This window comes from Apis dorsata, unplaced genomic scaffold (genome assembly GCF_000469605.1).
Source record: "Apis dorsata unplaced genomic scaffold, Apis dorsata 1.3 scaffold_82, whole genome shotgun sequence".
Classification (NCBI taxonomy): Eukaryota; Metazoa; Arthropoda; class Insecta; order Hymenoptera; family Apidae; genus Apis; species Apis dorsata.
The window spans coordinates 478596-499193 of NW_006263380.1; the positions used below are offsets into that span (position 1 = coordinate 478596).

At 33.7% G+C, this 20598-nt stretch overlaps 3 protein-coding genes across 3 annotated transcripts in view; 2 read left to right on the forward strand and 1 right to left on the reverse strand.

The window, feature by feature from the left end:
* Window positions 1-2988: 2988 nt before the first annotated feature.
* LOC102679281 lies at window positions 2989-5424 on the forward strand (the record flags this gene model as incomplete). The annotated part of the gene is made up of 3 exons (XM_006611057.2): window positions 2989-3452; window positions 4153-4329; window positions 4558-5424. Coding segments are annotated over 3 exons (954 nt in total), but the record flags the coding sequence as incomplete, so codon positions are not given.
* A 499-nt stretch (window positions 5425-5923) lies between these two features.
* On the reverse strand, window positions 5924-16227 carry LOC102672791 (E3 ubiquitin-protein ligase RING1). Its single transcript, XM_006610914.2, has 5 exons — window positions 16144-16227; window positions 8252-8518; window positions 7215-7593; window positions 6811-7113; window positions 5924-6737 (listed from the first exon to the last, which is right to left on the reverse strand). Exons 1-5 carry the CDS (start codon window positions 16186-16188, stop codon window positions 6520-6522), a joined length of 1212 nt encoding a protein of 403 aa, XP_006610977.1. The 5' UTR covers window positions 16189-16227; the 3' UTR covers window positions 5924-6519.
* Window positions 13786-20598, forward strand: part of LOC102673014 — a 49514-nt gene continuing 42701 nt past the window's right edge. The window contains 1 exon segment of the mRNA XM_006610912.2: window positions 13786-16298. Within this exon segment, the coding sequence (XP_006610975.2) occupies window positions 16096-16298 (203 nt within the window). The 5' untranslated portion in view covers window positions 13786-16095.

Sequence of the window (20598 nt, forward strand, 5' to 3'; positions counted from 1 at the left end):
TTTTGTTAAATTAGCTTAACAGTGAAAGGACGGTATAAAAATGTGAATATAATTTTCTTAATATTGAACGGGAATGTCATAAACGTCAACTTGGTTTAAAGAACCATTATGAATAAGTTGGAAATAACGTTAAATTACCCGGTAACTGTTATTGCATTCAAGTAAAGCAAAGTAACAGATTCGCACTGGCAAAATGTTTCAAATTACTTCGATTCAAGGGACGTGACAAGTCAAATAACTTGACTAATAGAACAGGCGTAGAAAATTCAAAGGATATTTCAAATCAACGAAATAACACGTAAAGAAATCTCGACTCGACTCATTCGAACTCGGCTTTATCTTCGAAGGAAAAACAGTTACGATAGCTGTTTCCACGGTGAAAAACGTTATTCGCCTGAATCAACAATAAGAAATGCTAAACTTCTGAGGAATCACGATCGAACTCGATTCTGTTTCTGGCGAAATCTCAAGAAAAGGGAGGGGAAGGGGAAAAAAATCTACGTAAGAATAGGAGGGAGGGCTCGTGCAAGGCCTTTTGAACCCTTGAAATATTTAGCATTTCTCGATGCAGTCGGCAGTAAATAATTTTGTAGCCGAGTCAGGACCAATGGGCACGTGCATAAGATATGCATCGCGCGGCGACGACGCGGTTTTGCTCCCTTTTCTCGCGCCGTGCACGAAATCGAGCCCGGTTCCTTCGCTCTTTTCGATCGTAAATAAGCGGGCCCGTTTCTATCCCCTCTTCTTTTTTTCTTTTTTCCTTTTTTTTTTAAACCACGATACATTCGACTCCGCACAACACGAGGTTTCCGTCCAACCGTTCCATTCTCCGCACCCTCGTCGCCTCTTTTCTTTCCCCTCCCTCGTTAGTAGACTGACCAACCGCCGTTCCATGCCGCTTTCTCGACGCGTCATAAAAACGAGACAACGTGCTTTACGATCTCGCCTCCTGTCTTTTTGTCTCGAGAATCCGAGCGACGCGTGCTCCCAACCGCAAAGAAACACTTATTAACATATTTGCCCCTATACGATCCTCTCTCTCCTCTTCCTTACTCCCTCGCTTTCTTTTTCACGGATAATTTGTTACGATACGGCTGGAAAAAAACCGGGTTGAAGAAGAGTCGGGTATAAATTAGACGGAGAGGACAAAAAAGAATCGAGAATATATATATATACGTGTATATTCGGAATGGTAAAAAGATACGTCTGTACTTTTGCGATAATATCTTCTTAGATAACAGTTTTACCTCGTAATTCAGAATAAAATTACGATCTCTTCGATATCGATCGTGAATCCGATTCGAGACTGTTCTCTGGTTAATTGCGGTCACGGGTACACGGGTGTTTGTGACGTGGAAATAAAATAACCCCCTTATCGATGTAGTTCCCATTAAAACGATTGCAACGTACCACCTACCAATCTAATTCCGTTAAAACGTTCCTGCTACGCGTTTTTCCCGGGATTAATCTCGTAACCATGACTTCGTATCCCCCCTCTCCCTCGAGAAGCTTCTCTATTCGAAATATTATTACCTCGAACGAAGAGTTGATTTGTAGAATGATGACATGTACCAGAAACAAGGAAATATCAACGTTCGGGAAATTTCACTAGTAACGGTAATAATTGGCTAATGAAATAAATTCATTTCGAAGAAAAATATATCGTATCGATATGTCGTCGTATCATAAATCTCAAGTGAAACCGACGACAAAGGTTCCTAAGCATCGTCGAAAAAAATTCACAGCTTCCAGTAACCTATACGTATCACCCTCTTTGATCGACAAGTTTCAAAAGTGAGTAACAATATTTATATAAAACTAGAAACTAAACTAGACCGATAAGAAATTTCGAATTAATCGCGTAATTAATCATTTTCTTGCAATTTTATCCTCCCGAAATAAAAATATTTTACGTTGGAGAATCGATTTTGTTCTTATTAACGCGAAAACTTTTTTCATCGTTCTAATTAACATATATATGTATTTGTACTAATTTATCTTTTGAAAAAACAGATGCGATGACGCATTTACAAATTACAGAAGGAAATTACATCGAATACTTTCGAAATCATTTGACAAATTTCTCAAATATTTATCCTGTATTCAATCGAATTAAATTACCGTGAATGGCAAGAAGCGTGAAGATCCCCAAATGGGAATTCTAGCAGCTGACATCGATTTTTCTTACCGTCGTCACACTATCCGCACGATTCATCTTAAATTCATCACGTACAAAATTGACTGCGCATCAGGAAATTATAAATTTGAAGGCAGCTAGCTTATATATCTTGCATACGCGATTCGTAATTCTTTCGTATAATGAATAATTCATGCAATTCGAGAAAAATGTCGCCAAAACCATTATCGAGATTCTTGCAAAATTTTTTTTAATTATTCGATCAACGGTCCATTCCGTGTTCGCTATAATTTCTCGCAAATTGCCTGTTACGATGAATTAACCAATATACTTGATTAACTCGTGCGTTTCACCGACTAACGTAACGGAAATGAATGTTCCCGTAACGGTACGTATGTCAATCGCGGATGATCAAACGGTAGTGGTAGATTAGAAGACGTACTTGTGACGTACTTTCAGGTCTGTTTCAACTCGTTCCTGCCATAGACGTTCCATTTGTGTCTCGTTCTTATCTTCCACGTTAATTACACAAAATTACCGTTCTGCATGGAGAAAAAAAATGGTACTTGTTGGATATGATTTCGTGGTACTCGTCCTCCATAGTCACGCTTATTACCATCAAACCTGTATTACCGTGCTAAATAATCGCCACGTCTCGTTATATTTTTTTCTTCCCTTACTCTTTTATATCATGTTTGATATAAAAGCAAGGTTGATCGTATAGCTCGGATTTATTTAAATATCGTACCGCGAGTAATTTTGAGCGCAAGTGGGTTAAGACCGACTTGTAAACGATTCGAGAAAAGTAAGAGGCACTCAACGAACGTAACGACGAACAAACGAGTCCGTGAAGAACACGCGAGCACGCATCCGGCGTAACGACATCTTGTACATCGAACCGTCGTTATTTTAACACGCAACCATTATCTTTTCCAAGGTACGTAGGGAGGGAGCAAAAATCCGACTCTTTGAAAATATCGTCGAACAATGGGGACAACAAAGAATCCAAGGAAACCAAGGAAACCAAGGAAATCAAGGAAACCAAGGAAATGAAGGAAACCAAGGAAATGAAGGAAAGCAAGGAATTGAAGGAATCGAAAGAATCGAAGGAGACCGAGAAGAAGAAAGGTTCCAAGGACGTGAGGTTGATGTCGAATCTTCCTAACGACACGGCGGTACACTTTGGAAGTTTTTATGGCGTCGAAGGAAACGTGAATAAACCACGAACGACTAAAGTGAAGAATTCCATGGATTCTATTAATTTATCGTACAAATCGATACCGAGATTGGAATTCACTAGGCAAATGGTCCAGAAGTAAACGAATTAAATACTTGAAATACATTATCGTTTAAAAGTATCCAGACACTTAATTATTTTTTGCACAGAATGCAATTCGAATAACTGGATTTGTTCATTGGTCCAATAATTTTTTTGTGATAATTACTTCTTTTTCTTTTTTTTTATGATTATTATTAAGGCGATAAAATTAATTTCACGAAAGTAATATGGAACGAGAAAATTGAATTTCATACTTATTAAACTTGACAGAAATAATTTATTATAATTTCGAAAAATTTTTAATAATATAAAGAAAATGCTTGTAAATAGTTATGAATTGTTGGTATTAATTAATATACCGATAATATTCAAAACTGACAAATATATCGTCGAATCGTGTACTTAATTATGATAAGTATGTTAATAAATACTTCAAATTTATAGTTTGCTGATTTCTTAAGAAGATAATAACTGTTATTTCTAGATTCATTAATTAAATTGAAATCTTATTTATGTATGAGTCAAAAAAAAAAAAAAAAAATTGAAATTAAAATTTTTCGTATAAATTGGAACACTTGTTTCCAGTACAATGATCGAATATAAAAATATTACACTACGATAAACAAATATATATTACCTTTTCTTCGAATCGAACAAAGTGTCTGGATACCGATGAACAGTTGTGTATGTCGGATAAAGGGAAGCATAAGAAAATCGTATTCCAATTAATTCCCAGACTGGAACGAACAGCTGGTACGGAGGACTATGCGCGACAAGTGTCAGCCTTATTGGAGGAGACGGTCGAACCGGCGCATTTCAAACTGCATTCTCTGCCAACCGAGAATTCGATTCCAGACGGGAGATACAATCCCACGGGATTCCCGCTCTGGTACAAGGAACCTTATAAAATACCGTTAGTATTCCTTCACTTGGTTACGTCATTCGATCTATTCCCGTTACCAGAGGGATTGCACGCGTTACTGGAAAATGGGATAGACTCTGGAGAGCGCGATAATGAGAGAATTTCTCCATTAAGAATGAATAACGCGGACATCCATCCGGCCAGATAACAAATAATAGGATTGAACGAGAAATCCCTGTAGGATCCCCTAATCCCTCTAATGGACTGATGAATTTTTAGATTCGCTTCGGACGAGATTTACAAACTTTTAAAAGAGAAACTTGATAACATGGAAGGAAAAGCGAGAAATATCTTCGAGGATGAATCTCCGGAGAAAAGTTCGTTGGAAGAATGGAGCGAAGACGAGCAAATGGAGTATGGTGAAAATGACGACGACATGAACGATATACTGAAAAGAGAAAAATCGTCGATGCACTTGTTGTCGAATAAATCGTCTTCTCTTACCGAGGCGAAGGACACGGATTCGAAGGAAAGTAGTGAAATTTCTTTGAATGAGAAACCGAATAAACCAACTTTGCCGCATCAGCACTGAAGCGGTTTTATGAACATCTGAAAAATAAACGATTAAATATTAATTGCAGAAATAGAATTTCCTGTATACTTATTAAGAAATGCAATTAGGATATAAAATAGAACTTTCGGTTTGATTCGATCAGAAGAGGTTTTGTAATGTTGTTCCTCGTTACGAGTATTCAGATTTTTCTGAATGCGCAGAAATAGGCTGTTAATTAGTATTTCACTATTAACCATTCTATTTATTACGAGGCATATATCGCGATTTGGAGAATTCATCTTGATTCATTTACGTTAATTAGAAACCTTCGTTATTATTCGGTTGCACATCCTGTAATTATATACAAAATTACAATGGATATAATTCTGTCATGAATTCATTAATTAATGATGAAAAGATCTTGGAAAAGACGAGAAACTTGTATTAGGTGACGAATTACCGGATATTCTATGTACTTCATTTCCGTCTATTCTGATCTTTTCTGATTCTAATACGTTTTCTTATGCAACATTACAATGTCAATAAATATTCATTAGTCGATCTTATAAATATCCATCAAAAAAAAAAAAAAATGGAATAAGTCTATTTTTTTCAAAAATTAAATATTATTTATGTTTTCGTTCGATGAAAAGGAAAAAAGATTGAAAATGTCAAACGACTAATGATGGAATTATAGTTAATACAAAAAGAATGGAATTCGATATCATAAGGCCAACGAACGACGTGGTTTCCCGTTTAGTAAAGAGGGTGGCATTACCCGACTTGGAGTGTTCGCATTGTTTTCGGTTCAGTGGAAATGCAAGAGGGCGCAGGATGGGGTCGGCACTTATCGATTATTCCGTCTACTAAGCCAAAGACGCTTTTCATGTACATTTAACGTGATCGAAAATTAGATTTTTGTGATCAAAAAATACTTTGAAAAAAATAAGGAAAAATCAATGACGTTCGAACATTAAAAAGATGAGAAAGGAAAATTTTCGAGTTTAGTTATAAGGGAATTTTTCTTCTTCTATTATACAAATACTCTTTTTAACAAAAAAGTATAGTATATATACATTAGTTTATTTGATTTTTTTTTCTTTTTTTGTGAATCTGTACAGAATGGTCCACAAGGAATCGAAGACTTATTTTAAATAAGTTATTTAACCATCGAGGCCATAAACTTGAAATATTGTAACTGGGCGCACCGGATTAACTTACAACTGTGAAAAAAGGATATAATCTGATAATATTATATGTTGTTCACGGTTTGTAGACACAAAAATCTCTTGATCTATTCATGATCCAATACAATCTGGTGAATGGCAGTTTGTATCCGAGATTGAACTCTGTTGCATTTAGAATAAATCGCTGTACAAAGCTTCAATTAAAAATCTATTCGTTCTTCTACTGCCCTCTTCAGAGAAAACAAACGAGCAACCACTCCCATGAAGAGAAAAATTGCACCACTGTCCACTAGTACGAGAGGAATTTCCTCTTTTCTATCTTTCTCGATCCTTGAACATAATCCAAGGCTATTGAAGTACAGTAAAATATATCGGTCTATCTTGATATAACAATGCGCGTTTCTGTACTCCACATAATAAAAATTTTTTTATATTTTTTTATATATTTTTTGGAGCTTAACGCGACTAGCTCCCATCAGACTGGTACTTCCGAGGCCTTCCCTAGGTCTTTTTCCAGGAATAATACATTTCCAGGGGTCGATTTACGCGCCAGAATTTATCATTGACTTGTCTTAAAGTTTGAGATCCACTTAAAACTACTAATTGACCAGGAGAAGGTGCTATATAAATACAAAAATTAAGTAGCCTGTCTGATTCCGATAATTCTGTATCCAAATCCAATGTTAGCCGCATAGCCAGGTACTTGCTCAGATGATCAACTACAAAAATTAACAATTATTATCGTTCACTTTGAATATTCCGCTTAAATTTACAATTGTGTAAAACATTCACCTGTCGCGTTAGCTGTTGTTTTGATATATCGAATACTATTTTCTTTCAACGCTTTTATAAGTGAATTATCCCCGGCCATCTCCGTGGGATGTGGTTTAAAAACAAGTTCAATCTCGTTTAACATTAAAGGCTCACTAGGACCTTCACCCTCTGTATCTACCATAGAATCACCACCACCGGTTTCAGCTTCTGCACTAGACGAATCATTTTCAGAATTTTGTAAACTTTTCTGTCGTTTTGGTGGTTTTGGAATTTGATTTGCAGGATTTGGCGATGGTGTAGTAGAATTCCTAGAAGTTGTACCTGAAATTGATTATTTTACTCGTATAAAATCCATCTGTTAAATTTATTCATTAACAGGAACAATAAAGTTAATAAAATATCAATAAAATTTTTTAAATAACCTCCACTGCTATTATTTAAAGGTCCTGTTGTACTTTGAGAAGAATCGCTTTGATTCGCAGCATTCGTAGCATTTGGTGTAGCCGGTGCACTGGCATTTTGAGAATTATTGTAAGATGTTGCGTTACTAGCATTCTCTGATTCATTGGCATTTTTTCTGGATCTCTGAGAACGATTTTGGCTTTGTAATTTGATTCCCTCTGTAATAGAATTTACCAATGCAGCCTGTGAATGTGATTTGTTCAATTTTGCCAATACTCTCTCTTGATGAGCCTCATATTCATCACGGCTAGGATATATCTTAGAAATCAATAGATCAAAATTAGGATCTGGTCTTAAAGACCTTTTAGAGACCAATTTTTTTCTGCATGTTGGACATTCCTACGAACAGAATTTTTAATGATTTACATATTTTTCAAAATTATTCTAACCTCTATTCGTACTTGAATTCAATGGCAATTATAAAATCTATGATAAAATCCAAATCTACACTAAAAAGTTCATATCTAAAGATAAAACATATGAACAAATATATGTTCATTAAGTATTTTAAAATAATAATTTATTAACACTCACATAGTCAAAGAATACAAATTATTCCAACATTGGATAAAAAATAAATCTAAATCCATCAATAATTATTATAATATTCAACTTCTTCAACTCGAATTATAGAAATGATAAAAAAAAAACATCACAAAGCAACATAGAGCATCATTTACGACGCATTTCAAAAAGCGCGCTAAAATTATAGTATCTGACAGAACCAAATGTAACTACAATCGAATTTCCTTCTTTTACAAGAAATTACTTTAATCTTTGATTCTTAAAATTACTATCGATATCTATATACAAAAATACAAAGTTGTGTTTACGTAAAAGTACGATATATAGTAAAATGAAAAAAGAAACAATGACAGGATACTGACCAAGTGTCAGCAACTGATTTTTAATGGATTAAGAAACTTTTAGAAACACTGTGCCATGAAAGTACATAATAACTAATTATTATCAGAATAATTTCAGAAGAAACACATACCTTATTACCGCTTCTAAGTGCTGTGATGATACAATCGGAACAGAACCGATGTAAGCACTCTTTGGTAGTCATAGTTTTTTTAAGCATATCCAAACAAATCGGACACATAAGTTCACTGTGTAAACTTCGAGGACTAACCGCAATCTCTGTATTGTCAGTAATTGCATCCTGAGGAGTACGATGAAGTTCGTAAAGTGATAATTCCCAAGTTTTGTTCAGACCGACTTGTTCCGCGGAAGCCATCTTGACTACATACAAAGCCATCAGCTGAAATACCCACACATACTCTCTGAACGCGATTAGAGCCATCTTACGGCGAACGTTATGAACTATCGAACTTAATTCCAATCAGTAACGAAGTTACAAAGTAAAAAATTATCTATGGTATTCGATTCGAATTTCCTTTTTATTCGTGCATACCATTGCAAACTTTAATGCAAAGTTTAATTGATATAATAAACAAGTTCAATCATAATGATTATAATAAAAAAATAAATAATAAAAAATTGAACGCACAAGATGAAGAAATTAGAAGATTGAAAACGGAAACACGATCTATATAATTACAGAAACAGAAAAACATAACGTAAAGAATCTTTGATAAAAGAACAGAAAATCTTAGCTTATAAGGTTTAATTTTCTTTTTTAATTGCAAAATAAGAATAATAAGAAAATTGGTCGGAAACTTATTAAAATGAAGCATATACAAAAAAGCATTTTCATGGATGTCGATAAAATGAATTTCTACAATTAAGCAGCGGGAGTATTCAAAAATATTTAACGAGTTACAACTTGATAAATTAATCGGTACAACCATTTATTTTGCGTTATAATAATTTCGAATCAACTGAATCCCAGCTCTAATTAACACTCAAATGAAAACATGATCGTATCGTTATAGCAAACGAAGGAAGCGTGAAAAATGTAGCTATAGAGTATGGGAAGGCGCATAAGCGTAGGCAAAATATGTTTCCTCGTTATAAATAATATAACGGTATATAATACCGTCTAGGATGGGCGTAGGCTCGACCATTAATGCCGTATACAACAGATAAGTCTTTCTAAGCGAACGAGTTCAGAGATACATTCGTGCACCGATCCAACATAGTAAACTAGACCGTCGAGACCTGAACTCCTTTTTTCTCTGACCTTAACTGTAGATAACCGTAATTGCGTCTGTCGGTACTTATTGGGAAAACGTGTTTTATCACCTCTCTCTAGCGATACCATCTTCAATCACTACGTTATTCGAGCGTTATTCGATCTCTTGCTACTGTATTCTTCTTAACTTGAACTTCGACATTCGAGGAAAGATATCGGAGATCGAATATTCGATATGTTTAAATTCGTGTCTAATGTTTTAATTATACATTAATTATCTTTATATTTCTTTTAATACTATATGATTATATAGTCTCAATGTAAAACAGTTAACCTACTAATTTTTTTCTTCCTTATTTTTTTTTTATCTAGATTTTAGAATTTTACGAAGGTTAAAAGAATTGACGTGAAAAGTTTTTTTTTTAAAATATAAAAATTCACGTGTCTGTTTTTTGAGTAATGAGTCTTCTCTAATTACTTTATTTACGTCTTTCGATAATACATTTACGTATTTTTGAATAATAATTAATGCTCATTAGTTATAATAAAAAAAAAAAAAAAATGCCGTAAAAATATTAAGAAAACCATGACGTGATTCATGTATCTATTAAAGAGTATTAAAGTTTATTTAATATCTTTACGAAAGTTTAAAATACTTGGATATTCGAATTATTAATATCTTTATGATACATATCTTTATAATGACGCACATATGTCGATAACGACAAAGTGATACCGTTCATTTATGAAAATTGGAATAAATGTATGCGAAATTTATAGGTTAGTCGGCAAAACGATTTACTGGGCGACACCTTGTTGTTGTTCCACTTAACGGTGATCCTGCTCCGTCAACTTTTTAACTCTCTGTTTAATTCGCTGCCTTCGGCGAAGGGCAACGCATTCACCGCGTTCTCTTTTCTTCCGACATTCTGGTAAAAAGAAAATCTAGGTCGAACAACAAAGGTGGAAAATTTATATTTCCGATCGGTTTTTCGAATAATTTTATATCTCGTATCGACATTTTATCGAACGAAAATCACATTTTATACCGACTTGGTTAATCGAAGCGTGACGGAAAATGAATTACGTGGAACAAGACAAGATATTAGAAAACTATATAAAAACAGTTTGATTGCTACATTGACATGCTTTCTAGCGGACAGTTCTTTCTCTCATGGAAGCTTACGTAATTCTCAACCACGATCTCCCCATATGCTGTCTACATACGTATACGCTCCGCCAAACCACGATCACACGGGTATTATAGATATTATAGTACGCTTTACGTATCCTTTTTTGCGCATACGCTCTTCAAGCGGAATCGTATCTTCATTTTACGTAAGCTCGCCAGGAACGCCCATTCGGCTAAGTCTTTCCCCGTTTCACTGTAATTTTCGAACAATATCTTTTTATGGTGTCGATTCACTATGCTTCCGGTATAAAACCTTGTAATCTTTGGATTCTTATTCACGATATTCATCACGTGATAATTTTGAAAACGCTCAAGGTAAATCGTGGAGAAGAAACTCGCGTAGACTCCACACAAATGAACCACGGCGAAACGTTTATAATCGATCGTGGCGCGAAGCGATCGACGTGAAAGGCTATCGATCCCATCTGAGAACGTTGCAAAACAACGATGATCCCTTCTCCCTTCCCTTCCCTCGATCATTTTAACACAGAAGCTAACACATACACCCGACGATTCGAAAGCAAAAGCTTCGATTTAATTTCGGCTCGAATGATTTTCTCGCTCGACCACGATCCGCTACTACCGTGTAATAATTATCATTTCTTTCTCCGCTTCCTTGTTCCCTACATTGCGCAAGCATCCGGAAGGAGGCGATGTTCTTGCCGCTTGATACATGGTTACAAGTATCCGTTCAGCCCAGGTCAAGCGTGAATCTGACCCAGTAGAATCGCCGTACACGTTGGATCCATCCTGATCCATGGATTAAACAGCAGCCATGTTTTACGCTTCCTACGGAGACGACGATTCCCCGCATCGAGAAAGGTCACTGCCTCGCGTGAAAGGAACGAGCTTTCATTCACGATACGAAAATACGCAAAGGTTACGATTATATGGAATGAAAATGAAGTTTTGCCTTGAGTGTTGCGCTTCGATAAATTTCGAAGCAAACCGAGAAACGAAAATAAAGATAAACCGAGATAAATTGTGTCGTAAAAATAGCACGTAGTAAGTAAGAGTGCGTAAATCTGATCGTGCATCGTATACAATCGAAGTAGGAAGGAACGAAGCTATTTGAAATTTAATTATTCTTAAATTATTCTTAAGTAGATCATATAAATAAACAGGAGCTCCGGTTCCACCTTGTTACCAATGTAACAGAGTTGAAAAATCCGACCGCTTTAATCTATAATTAGGATCAGATTTGGAATAATTGTTGGAAAAACGATGGATGATAAGGTACGAAAGAAAGAAAACAAGCATTTACTATTTGGTAACTTTATGAATCGTATCGCTATATGCGATATAATAATTGCGAGATTCATCTCATTAGTACATTCATAACGTTTTCTTGTTCCCGACATTGCACAAGAAGCCGGAAGCGGCTACGGTTTCTTTTCACCGAATGATATACGAGTGCAATCACTTATCGTGTGTACCGAACGGACTAATCCATTTTGACCAACAAGACGCGCAATGTTCTTCCCATTTCATCTATTCGATCCGAAGATAATATTATCTTCCTAAATTAATTTTTCCACGTTAGCGTTTTACCGTATTCGAATATAATAAAACTCTAAACCTGTTAATCCCGCTACGAGATACATACGCATTGGCTATTAATACTCGTCAAATACAAAACTCGATCCGCGACCATAGTCAATAACCTCATCCATTGCTTCATATTTCGATAACTTTTTATAATCTCTAATTACGTAATACGGCAGTGCAATTATCGTAAATTATCGGTTTCTTGTTATTCTTCGTTCCTTATTGCAACGGTTCGAATGGGGGATTATATTATCGATGGCGAGATTGAAAAGTCTCGATCAAAATCAAACCGTACGTTTCAAGATGAACGATGAAAGATGAAGTTATTCAAATTTACAATATAAAAGAGAAGAAACACTCGTCTCGAATTAAATTATGTATTTTATCGCGTTTATTCGCGTCTGACATCGCGAAAAATGCTGACGAATGAGACGGTTGCTACAAATAATAAATCTCTCAGTGAAAATAACGTTTTTCTTCGAGGTTTTCCTGCTTCGTTGATTAAAGAGGTCTTCTCGCGTGCTTGTTACAGCGCAGTCGCATTTTCAGTCAAGAAAATCATGCTTCTTGCAGAATTCTATTTCGTACCGGTATTTGATTATCTTTCGTTGAAGAATTATAGTAAAATCAAACAACTGGTCTAACGGATTTCATCTTTATCTTCGAAGCTAATAAACGCGTCTCGCAACTTTTTCGTTAAATTCGCCACAAAGATCGTGGAATAATCTCTCTCTCTTGTGTTAAAACCGAACCGAATCCATCCGACTTGCTCGCAGGATGCGAATTACGCGCGAAGGAAGTATCTATTTTGCGAGCCGTCTTATTAGCGTTGCTCGAAGAAGAAGAAGAAGAAGAAGAAGAAGAGTTGGCTTGGTATTTCACCTTTTACCTCGATGCGCCGGCCAATCAAGACGATACCTGTAAATCGAGGAAACTAAATATATATGAACGCGGCATCCTTTACCAATCATTCGGCAAATTTACGAACAACAATTTACTTTCTCTCAGAATGCAACGAGCAAACGAGTTACGAGATCCGTGTTTCATCTTTCTCATTTATCTTATTCCTTTTCGTGGAATGAAAATTATTAGTTGGTCGTCCTGACTCGCGTCACGGTCAAAATCAACCGATAATTTATCTTATCGTTTATCTCGATCTTAACACGCGTATCGATCTTTATCAAGATCCAGAGAAGTTTCTATCGAGTAATTTTAAAAGATCCCACGATCTGGTCTATTAACCCATTCAAGATTATGCGGTGAAGTAATGCGTAAAAGTTGCGTAAAATCAACATTAGCTCTTAACATTTTTCTCAAGGAATAATAATTTCAAGGTTTCTTAGATTCGATCTTTCAAAATTAATAAAGATATACAATTCGAAAAATATGACATGTATCGTTGTTGTGAAAATTTATTATGAAAATTTTTAAAACTTATTCTAATGTAAATCGAGTCGAGATATTCTTTATCGACATATTCAAGGTTTCACATTAATTACTGCAGTTTAAAAAAATATAACGAACATTACCGAAACGTAGTGTTTAAACAGTTTAAACACTATCTTTAAACTATCCAAAATTCCTATTTAGAGGAATTTAAGTAGAATTTCTCTAAAAAAAAAAAATGTTAAATACAGTTCTGTTCAAAAATCGCTCGTTCCATTATAGCAAAAGGGGTTTGGTTGATGGGTTATCGAAACTGACCCAGTGAATCGATCCTCTTCCCCCCTCCGTTCGCTAGTATTCGGCGTGACCTAGAGTGCACCGGTGCGACGTAGGTCGTGGCTTGACCCACACACGATCCATGAATCCTTCTGGACATCGGTGGCGACCGCGAGGCGGGATATAGAAGAGGTTGGTCGGAGAGAGGCGATGCTCACACGTGCACCTCGGGGCATTCACGAGTTGGCAGTCGGCTGTTGAAACCCGCCCGGTGAATGCCTCTCCAGCCTTTCCTCTGCACGTATTTTTATCGACCTTTCGATACACCCATGGGGTTCGCGTACACCGAGGAATTTCCAACCTAGGGATGAATTATCGCGCGCGGCTAAATAATTCGTCGATGCTTGGCTCGTGAAAGGAGGAATGCGATCGAACGTTGTTGAAAACATTGAGCGTTGTAGAAACGTCGACACCAGTGACGCGTGACATGGACATCGAAGAAAGTGAAATGTGAATCTATCGTACGGACAGGAAGCTATCGGAACGGTCCCTGAACTCTGCTCGTCGAGTTTCACTCGATCTTCGAATCGAATTGCCACAATTTTGCACCATGTTCGCGGAGAGAAATCCAGTGTAATTAAAACGGCGACACGCATCGGCGAGGATCTCATGCGAGACCGTTTGAGCGATTGAATTGTGCAGATATTATGGTTAAACGAGATTGTTTGTGTTCGTTCGTTGTAATGGTAGACATTGTGACCAGCATACCACTAGGCGATCGTTAGACCGTGAATTTATTTTGAAGCTTGATCGAAGAAGGAATATCTGCGAGAAACGCGAAATCGTTACAGTTTTGGAAAACGATTTAAGAGAAAACAGATCTGGCGCAGTGCTACGACTAACTGTGTTTCAGGAAAGAAAGAGTGCAAGAAATTGCCTTAAACGGAAGAAAAATGTTCTCCTTGTTTTGAACTCGTAACGTAACATAATAACGGTTTCGACGATTTTTCGCGTGTCAGTGGATCAGTAGGTTCTTTATCCGTATCGTTTGATTGACTTTTTGTAAAAATTCGCGGATGAACATTCCACTCCACGTATTCATCGATTAATCAATTTCTGTTTTTCACAGCCCAGCATAACGTTTATCATTCAAACATAAACAAATTGATTCGTCCGAGCGTTCATTAGATTCTTATCGCGACAAATTGCTGTGGAGCAATAAAACGATGGTGTCGATTCGATTCGCGCGGCACGGCGCGTGAATCATTCGAAATTCGCATTGGGACGCCGTTATATTGCGAGAAAATTTGCACGATGAAAGATCTCTAATGTGCCACACAAGAAGATGAATGGATGGTCGCGACAGGACGCGTTTCGAAGGAACTTGTTCTTTTCGAGTGCGCGAACAGGGGCCGTACATGATGGCAGTGCACGACGAACAAGTGTGGGAATAGTCGAGTCACCGGTTACAGTGACACTAATCACGTTAACGACACAAGGATAATATGTCGCGTGAAACGTAGCAAGGACACGTGTACCGGTATCAGTAACGAGACTTTAATTGTACGTGTTCGCATCGAGCGGTTCTCGTTTTAATGGAAGAAATCTTAATTAAATGAAAATTGAAATTCAACGGGTACTTGGAGGGTGGATGCACGTCGATGTGCATCGTTAATATTACATAATCAAGTCCTACTCGTACTTCTGGTGATTAGTACAAATATAGGATGAAAACGTAAAAATCGCTTAAACGATCTTGCGTTGAAGTCAGAAGGTAATTTATCTACTCTACGAGAAGATATGTTAATAAAATCGCATTGGAAAGATTTCAATCTTTTCGTCGGTAGAAAAAGAAGAAGTGCAAGCATAGGCATCTATTTTATAAAGATACACCCTTCGAGAGAGTCAGCCGTAATTACACAAATACGAATACATTTGCAAAGACAAAGACAATGCCGGAATAGGATAATGTTGGCGAGACATCGTGCGAGAAAAATTCTTCATTGTTCGAGGAATGTGGGCGTATCGAGCAAGATATCTAATCGATAAGAAGAAAAATCTTGAGAGTAAAGAGAATTACAAAAAATATTTTGCACGCAATGTTATCGTTAATATTTTTTTTTGAACGAGTCAAATTGTAAGAACATAGAGAATTTTAAAAAACAATGAAGTAGAAAATAAATGATGATCTAGTGCATCTATGTTTCACTTTATATGTGTAAAGATTGTCAAAATTTTTCCGGTAATGAAAAAATTATAATATTAATAGTCGCGAATAAGAATTGAATAAGAAAAATTGAAATACGAATCTTTAAGTTGAAGAATATCGATAGCTGACAAAATGGGAAATACGAGATCGCAACTTTGCCGACGAAGCAAATCACCTTACCTTCTCTACCTTATCCATAGAACGTGGAGCATTGTGACCGATCATCGGAAAGATCAAACTCGCTCCGATGATACCGATCGAGAAACTGATTTATCATCAAGATGCAGTGGTTGCAACAGATGTGATTTCGGACAAGATAGTCTTACATTCGACAGGTAAATCAATCTACTACTATATATAATATAAAATTAAATTGTTATATGTACTAATTACAATATAAATGAGATATTCTATATTATTGATATTCTATATATTCTATATTATATATTAATTTAAATCTTCTTTTTACATAATTACATAAAATCTAAATCGCGATTGCAGCCAATTAGCTCATATTACTTGTTATGTAATTTATAATTGAATTACAGATATTTGTGATTCGATTATAAATTATATACCAAATAATGATGATTGCCCAGGTCTCACCGCGTGGAGGAAGGCTGCGAATAGAGACCCACCCTATCCACGATCCCATCCACCCTCCTTTAACGCAAAAATTTATTTAATATCAATAATAAATCTTCCTTTTGATGTACGTTTGCAAAATATTCGTTTTTTAACATTTTGCAAAATAAACAACAAAAGGATTTCCAAGGAAGACTGACGCGAAAAACTAAACCTGAAAATAAATTACATCTTAAATTTAAGGATATAACTCTATATAAGACATATTACAGATTATTACTTAGTATATAATGATAAAGATAAAATATTAATAATTACAAAAGAAATAAATATAAAACAAAAAAAAAAAAATAAAATATGTCATATACATAGTTATACATATTTAATTAATACTATTACCACAACTACTACTACTATTACTACTATTACTACTACTACTACTACTATTACTACTACTACTACTACTTCACATGCATGCATTTACTTAATACATTCTATTTTAAGCAGCAATTTAAGCTTCCCTTAAAATCTATTTATGTCTTAAAATTTTTACTTAAAAATAATCTATCAATTCTTAAATTTAAAATTACCCTTTCTGATTATAAATTTAATTTTTTAACCTCTCTATCTTAAGTATCTAAAGGCTACCTAAGTATGTACATCTAAAAAAATTTTAATATTTAGAGAAATAAAGGGGAATTATATATTATACGAATATAATATTTGTAATAGATATTTGTATAGATAGTACCATTTTGTATAAAAATTTTTTAATTTTTTAAGGGAATATCTATAAAAATCTTAATATAATTAAGGAGAGGGGAAAATATTATTATAAAGTATTATATAATGAACAAGTTTTCTTCGATTGGTGTTTAATTTCACATTCATTCCATCTGATCTCTGAAACAAATAACAATACAAAATTAGTAAGATTTTATGAAATATTTATAACTAATTCCCAATTGATGAATTTCTATTTATATAAAGTTAAATTTTTAATACTTATCTTTTGAAAAATTAATGGTACTATTTGCCTATTTATAAAAAAAAATTAAAAATTTATATTAAATAGATAGGAAACCTTATTTCCAATTGATGAATTCAAATTCCTACTTACATAGGAGCTTTTTAATTTTTATTTATCGGAAAACTAATGGTACTATTTGCCTACCTATAAAAAAATTTTTAAATTTACCTATTTCCAATTGATAATAAATTCAAATTCCTACCTATATAGGAGCTAGATTTTTAATGGTTATCTATTGGAAAGCACTATTTGCCTACCTATAGAAAAAGTTAAAAATTGTATGGGGACTCTACTTTCCAACTGATGATGAATTCAAATTCCTACTTATATAGGAGCTACATTTTTAATGTTTATCTATTGGAAAGGTATTATTTACCTACCTATAGAAAAAGTTAAAAATTGTATGGGGATTCTACCTATTTCCAACTGATAATGAATTCAAATTCCTACCTACATAGGAGCTAAATTTTTAATGTTTATCTAATGGAAAGTTAATGGTATTATTTATCTACCTATAGAAAAAATTAAAAATTGTATGGGGACTCTACCTATTTCCATATTTTGATGATGAATTCAAATTCCTACCTACATAGGAACTAAATTTTTAATGTTTATCTTTGGAAAGTTAATGGTATTCTTTGGAAAGTTAATGGTATTATTTACTTAATGGTACTTACCTATAGAAAAAATTAAAAATTATATAGAGACTCTATTTAGAGTTAAGAATTAACAATCTAAATATAATCGAGGAAAGCAAATAATAGAATATACATTGTATGAAATACGTATTTCATTCGATAAATTACACAATAATTTCAGAAATAAACAAAACCACAAGAAATTGTTCCATATGTAAAAATTTAAAGATCTTTTTAGAAGAGTCTACATCCAAAAAAATTTAAATATAATTAAAAAAAGAAAAGGAGTAATCTTTAAAATATAATCATATAATCTTCTTCGATTGATCACATTCTGCAATATAGTTTCTAGAACAGATTAAAAAATTATTTAAATAAATTATAAAAAAATTATCTCTTTAATAAATATTGATAGATATATATCTTTTTGAATAAATATATCTAAAACAAATTTATTAATTGAATTAATAATTTAAAAAAATGAATATTATGAAAAATATATATACCTAATTGATGTTTGCGAATAAATATATCTGAAACAAATTTATTTAGCGAATTAAAAAAGTAATTAAAAAAAATTTAATATTATAATAAATATATACCCAATTGATGCTTTCTATGAATAAACATATCTGAAACAAATTTATATAATGGATTAATAGTAATAATTATTAGCTAATAATTAATAATTAAAACAAAATTCTGAAAAAAATTGTTATATATATATATATATATATATATATAATATTTACAAATTTTATTTATTAAATAAAAAACTATTATTTTTAAAATTTAAAAAATAATGAATAATTTTTTTGATTATTTAAAAAATGAGCAATATTTACGAGATTTTGAAAAATGATTCAAAATTTTTTTTTTAATATTAAGATGGAAAAAAAAGATTGAAATTATTTTATTTTTTAACTCTGAGAAATTTAAAATTTTCTCGTAAAATTTTTTATTAAAAATTTTTTATTAAAAACAGATAATAATCATGAATTTTGATTTATACAAATAAAATTCATTTATAAAATTTTATTTTATTGCTAAAAAGTTAAAATAATCTATATTTTAAAAAATCTGATAATATTACTAAAGAAAAATGTATAGCAGTATTTTCTATAACCAACAGTAAGCTGAAAAAAAAAAATAGCAGCCAGAGGGGCCACTAAAATACAAATATTTTCCACTCAATATGAAACCGAGCAAACCGTGAGTGGAATATCCATTTTTATCGTAACACTAATAAACTATTTTTTAAAATAAAAATTTTTAAAATCAAACGCGATGAGTGCTTCAATATTTACAATACAACTTATAAATAGCAAGAAACAAAAAAAAATATATATATATATAAAAAAATTAAAAATTCACGAAAACAATTAATTATACGCAACACTAATAATAAATATTACTCTATGCACTCAAATTTCAATAGACGCAACACTAATAGCGTAATCCAATGCAGTCTCTTCTTAATGACTGCTATCGTTGTACAGTCATCCATGTAGCATTTTTTGCTACACCAGATGATTCAGGAACAAAAGCTTCCACAATTTTCGTGGAAAGTTGGGCATTTAATATTCGCAACACTACTTTAGCAAACGCGATTATTTTCAAACGCAACACTAATTGAAAAATAACACAAACAATCGCGGTGCAACAATTTGTAACATTAATTTAAAAAAAATTTTTAAAAATTACTATTTCTTTATGACTAAAAAATTATAATTAAAGATAAAGAATTTAATAGCAAATGATATTAATTTTAATATTACTCTATTAGAAATTATAATAATTTATATTTAATAAAAAACACAATATTTAATTTGCAATCCTAATTATAACAAACGCGATTTTTATTTTAACGCAACACTAACTCAATCCGCAATTAGTTTTTCGTAACATTAAAAAAAAACCGCAAAATTATTTCGCAACTCTAATTCAACCCGTAATTTATTCAATCGCAACACTAATGCAAAACCGCGATTTGCCCATGATGACTGGATGAACGATGGGCCAGCATGCAAATTGGCCAGATACAACAACATATACTACGTATTACTAAAACGAGACACAGTGACAAAGTAGTAACAATGACTTCCCATTCTTTGGATCCAAACAAGAACCAAAAAATGAGAAACCATTCGTTGCAGCCCCTCTTCGTGACCGTTTGTCGAGGCCTCTTCGGTCTTCCTCCTTCGGGCGCAATGCCCGCTGAAACTTAAATCTAGGCTCGAGATTCACTAATCGCAAATCAAAGAAAAAAAGAAAAAAAAAGGACTAAATCACGGAAGCTAAGTACATGGACGACCAACAATCGCAATGATCGTTCTCCGTACATGCACAGAATCTCGAGCGCAACGTTCGTTTCGAAAACAA

Excerpts from the sequence above, each read along its gene's own strand:
- LOC102672791 (XM_006610914.2), bottom strand. The coding sequence starts at position 16,188 with ATGATCGGTCACAATGCTCCACGTTCTATGGATAAGGTAGAGAAG. Across the intron at positions 8,519-16,143 it reads CTATGGATAAGGTAGAGAAG|CTGATGGCTTTGTATGTAGT; the intron begins GTAAGGTGATTT and ends TGGGTATTTCAG. Across the intron at positions 7,594-8,251 it reads CACTTAGAAGCGGTAATAAG|GAATGTCCAACATGCAGAAA; the intron begins GTATGTGTTTCT and ends TTCTGTTCGTAG.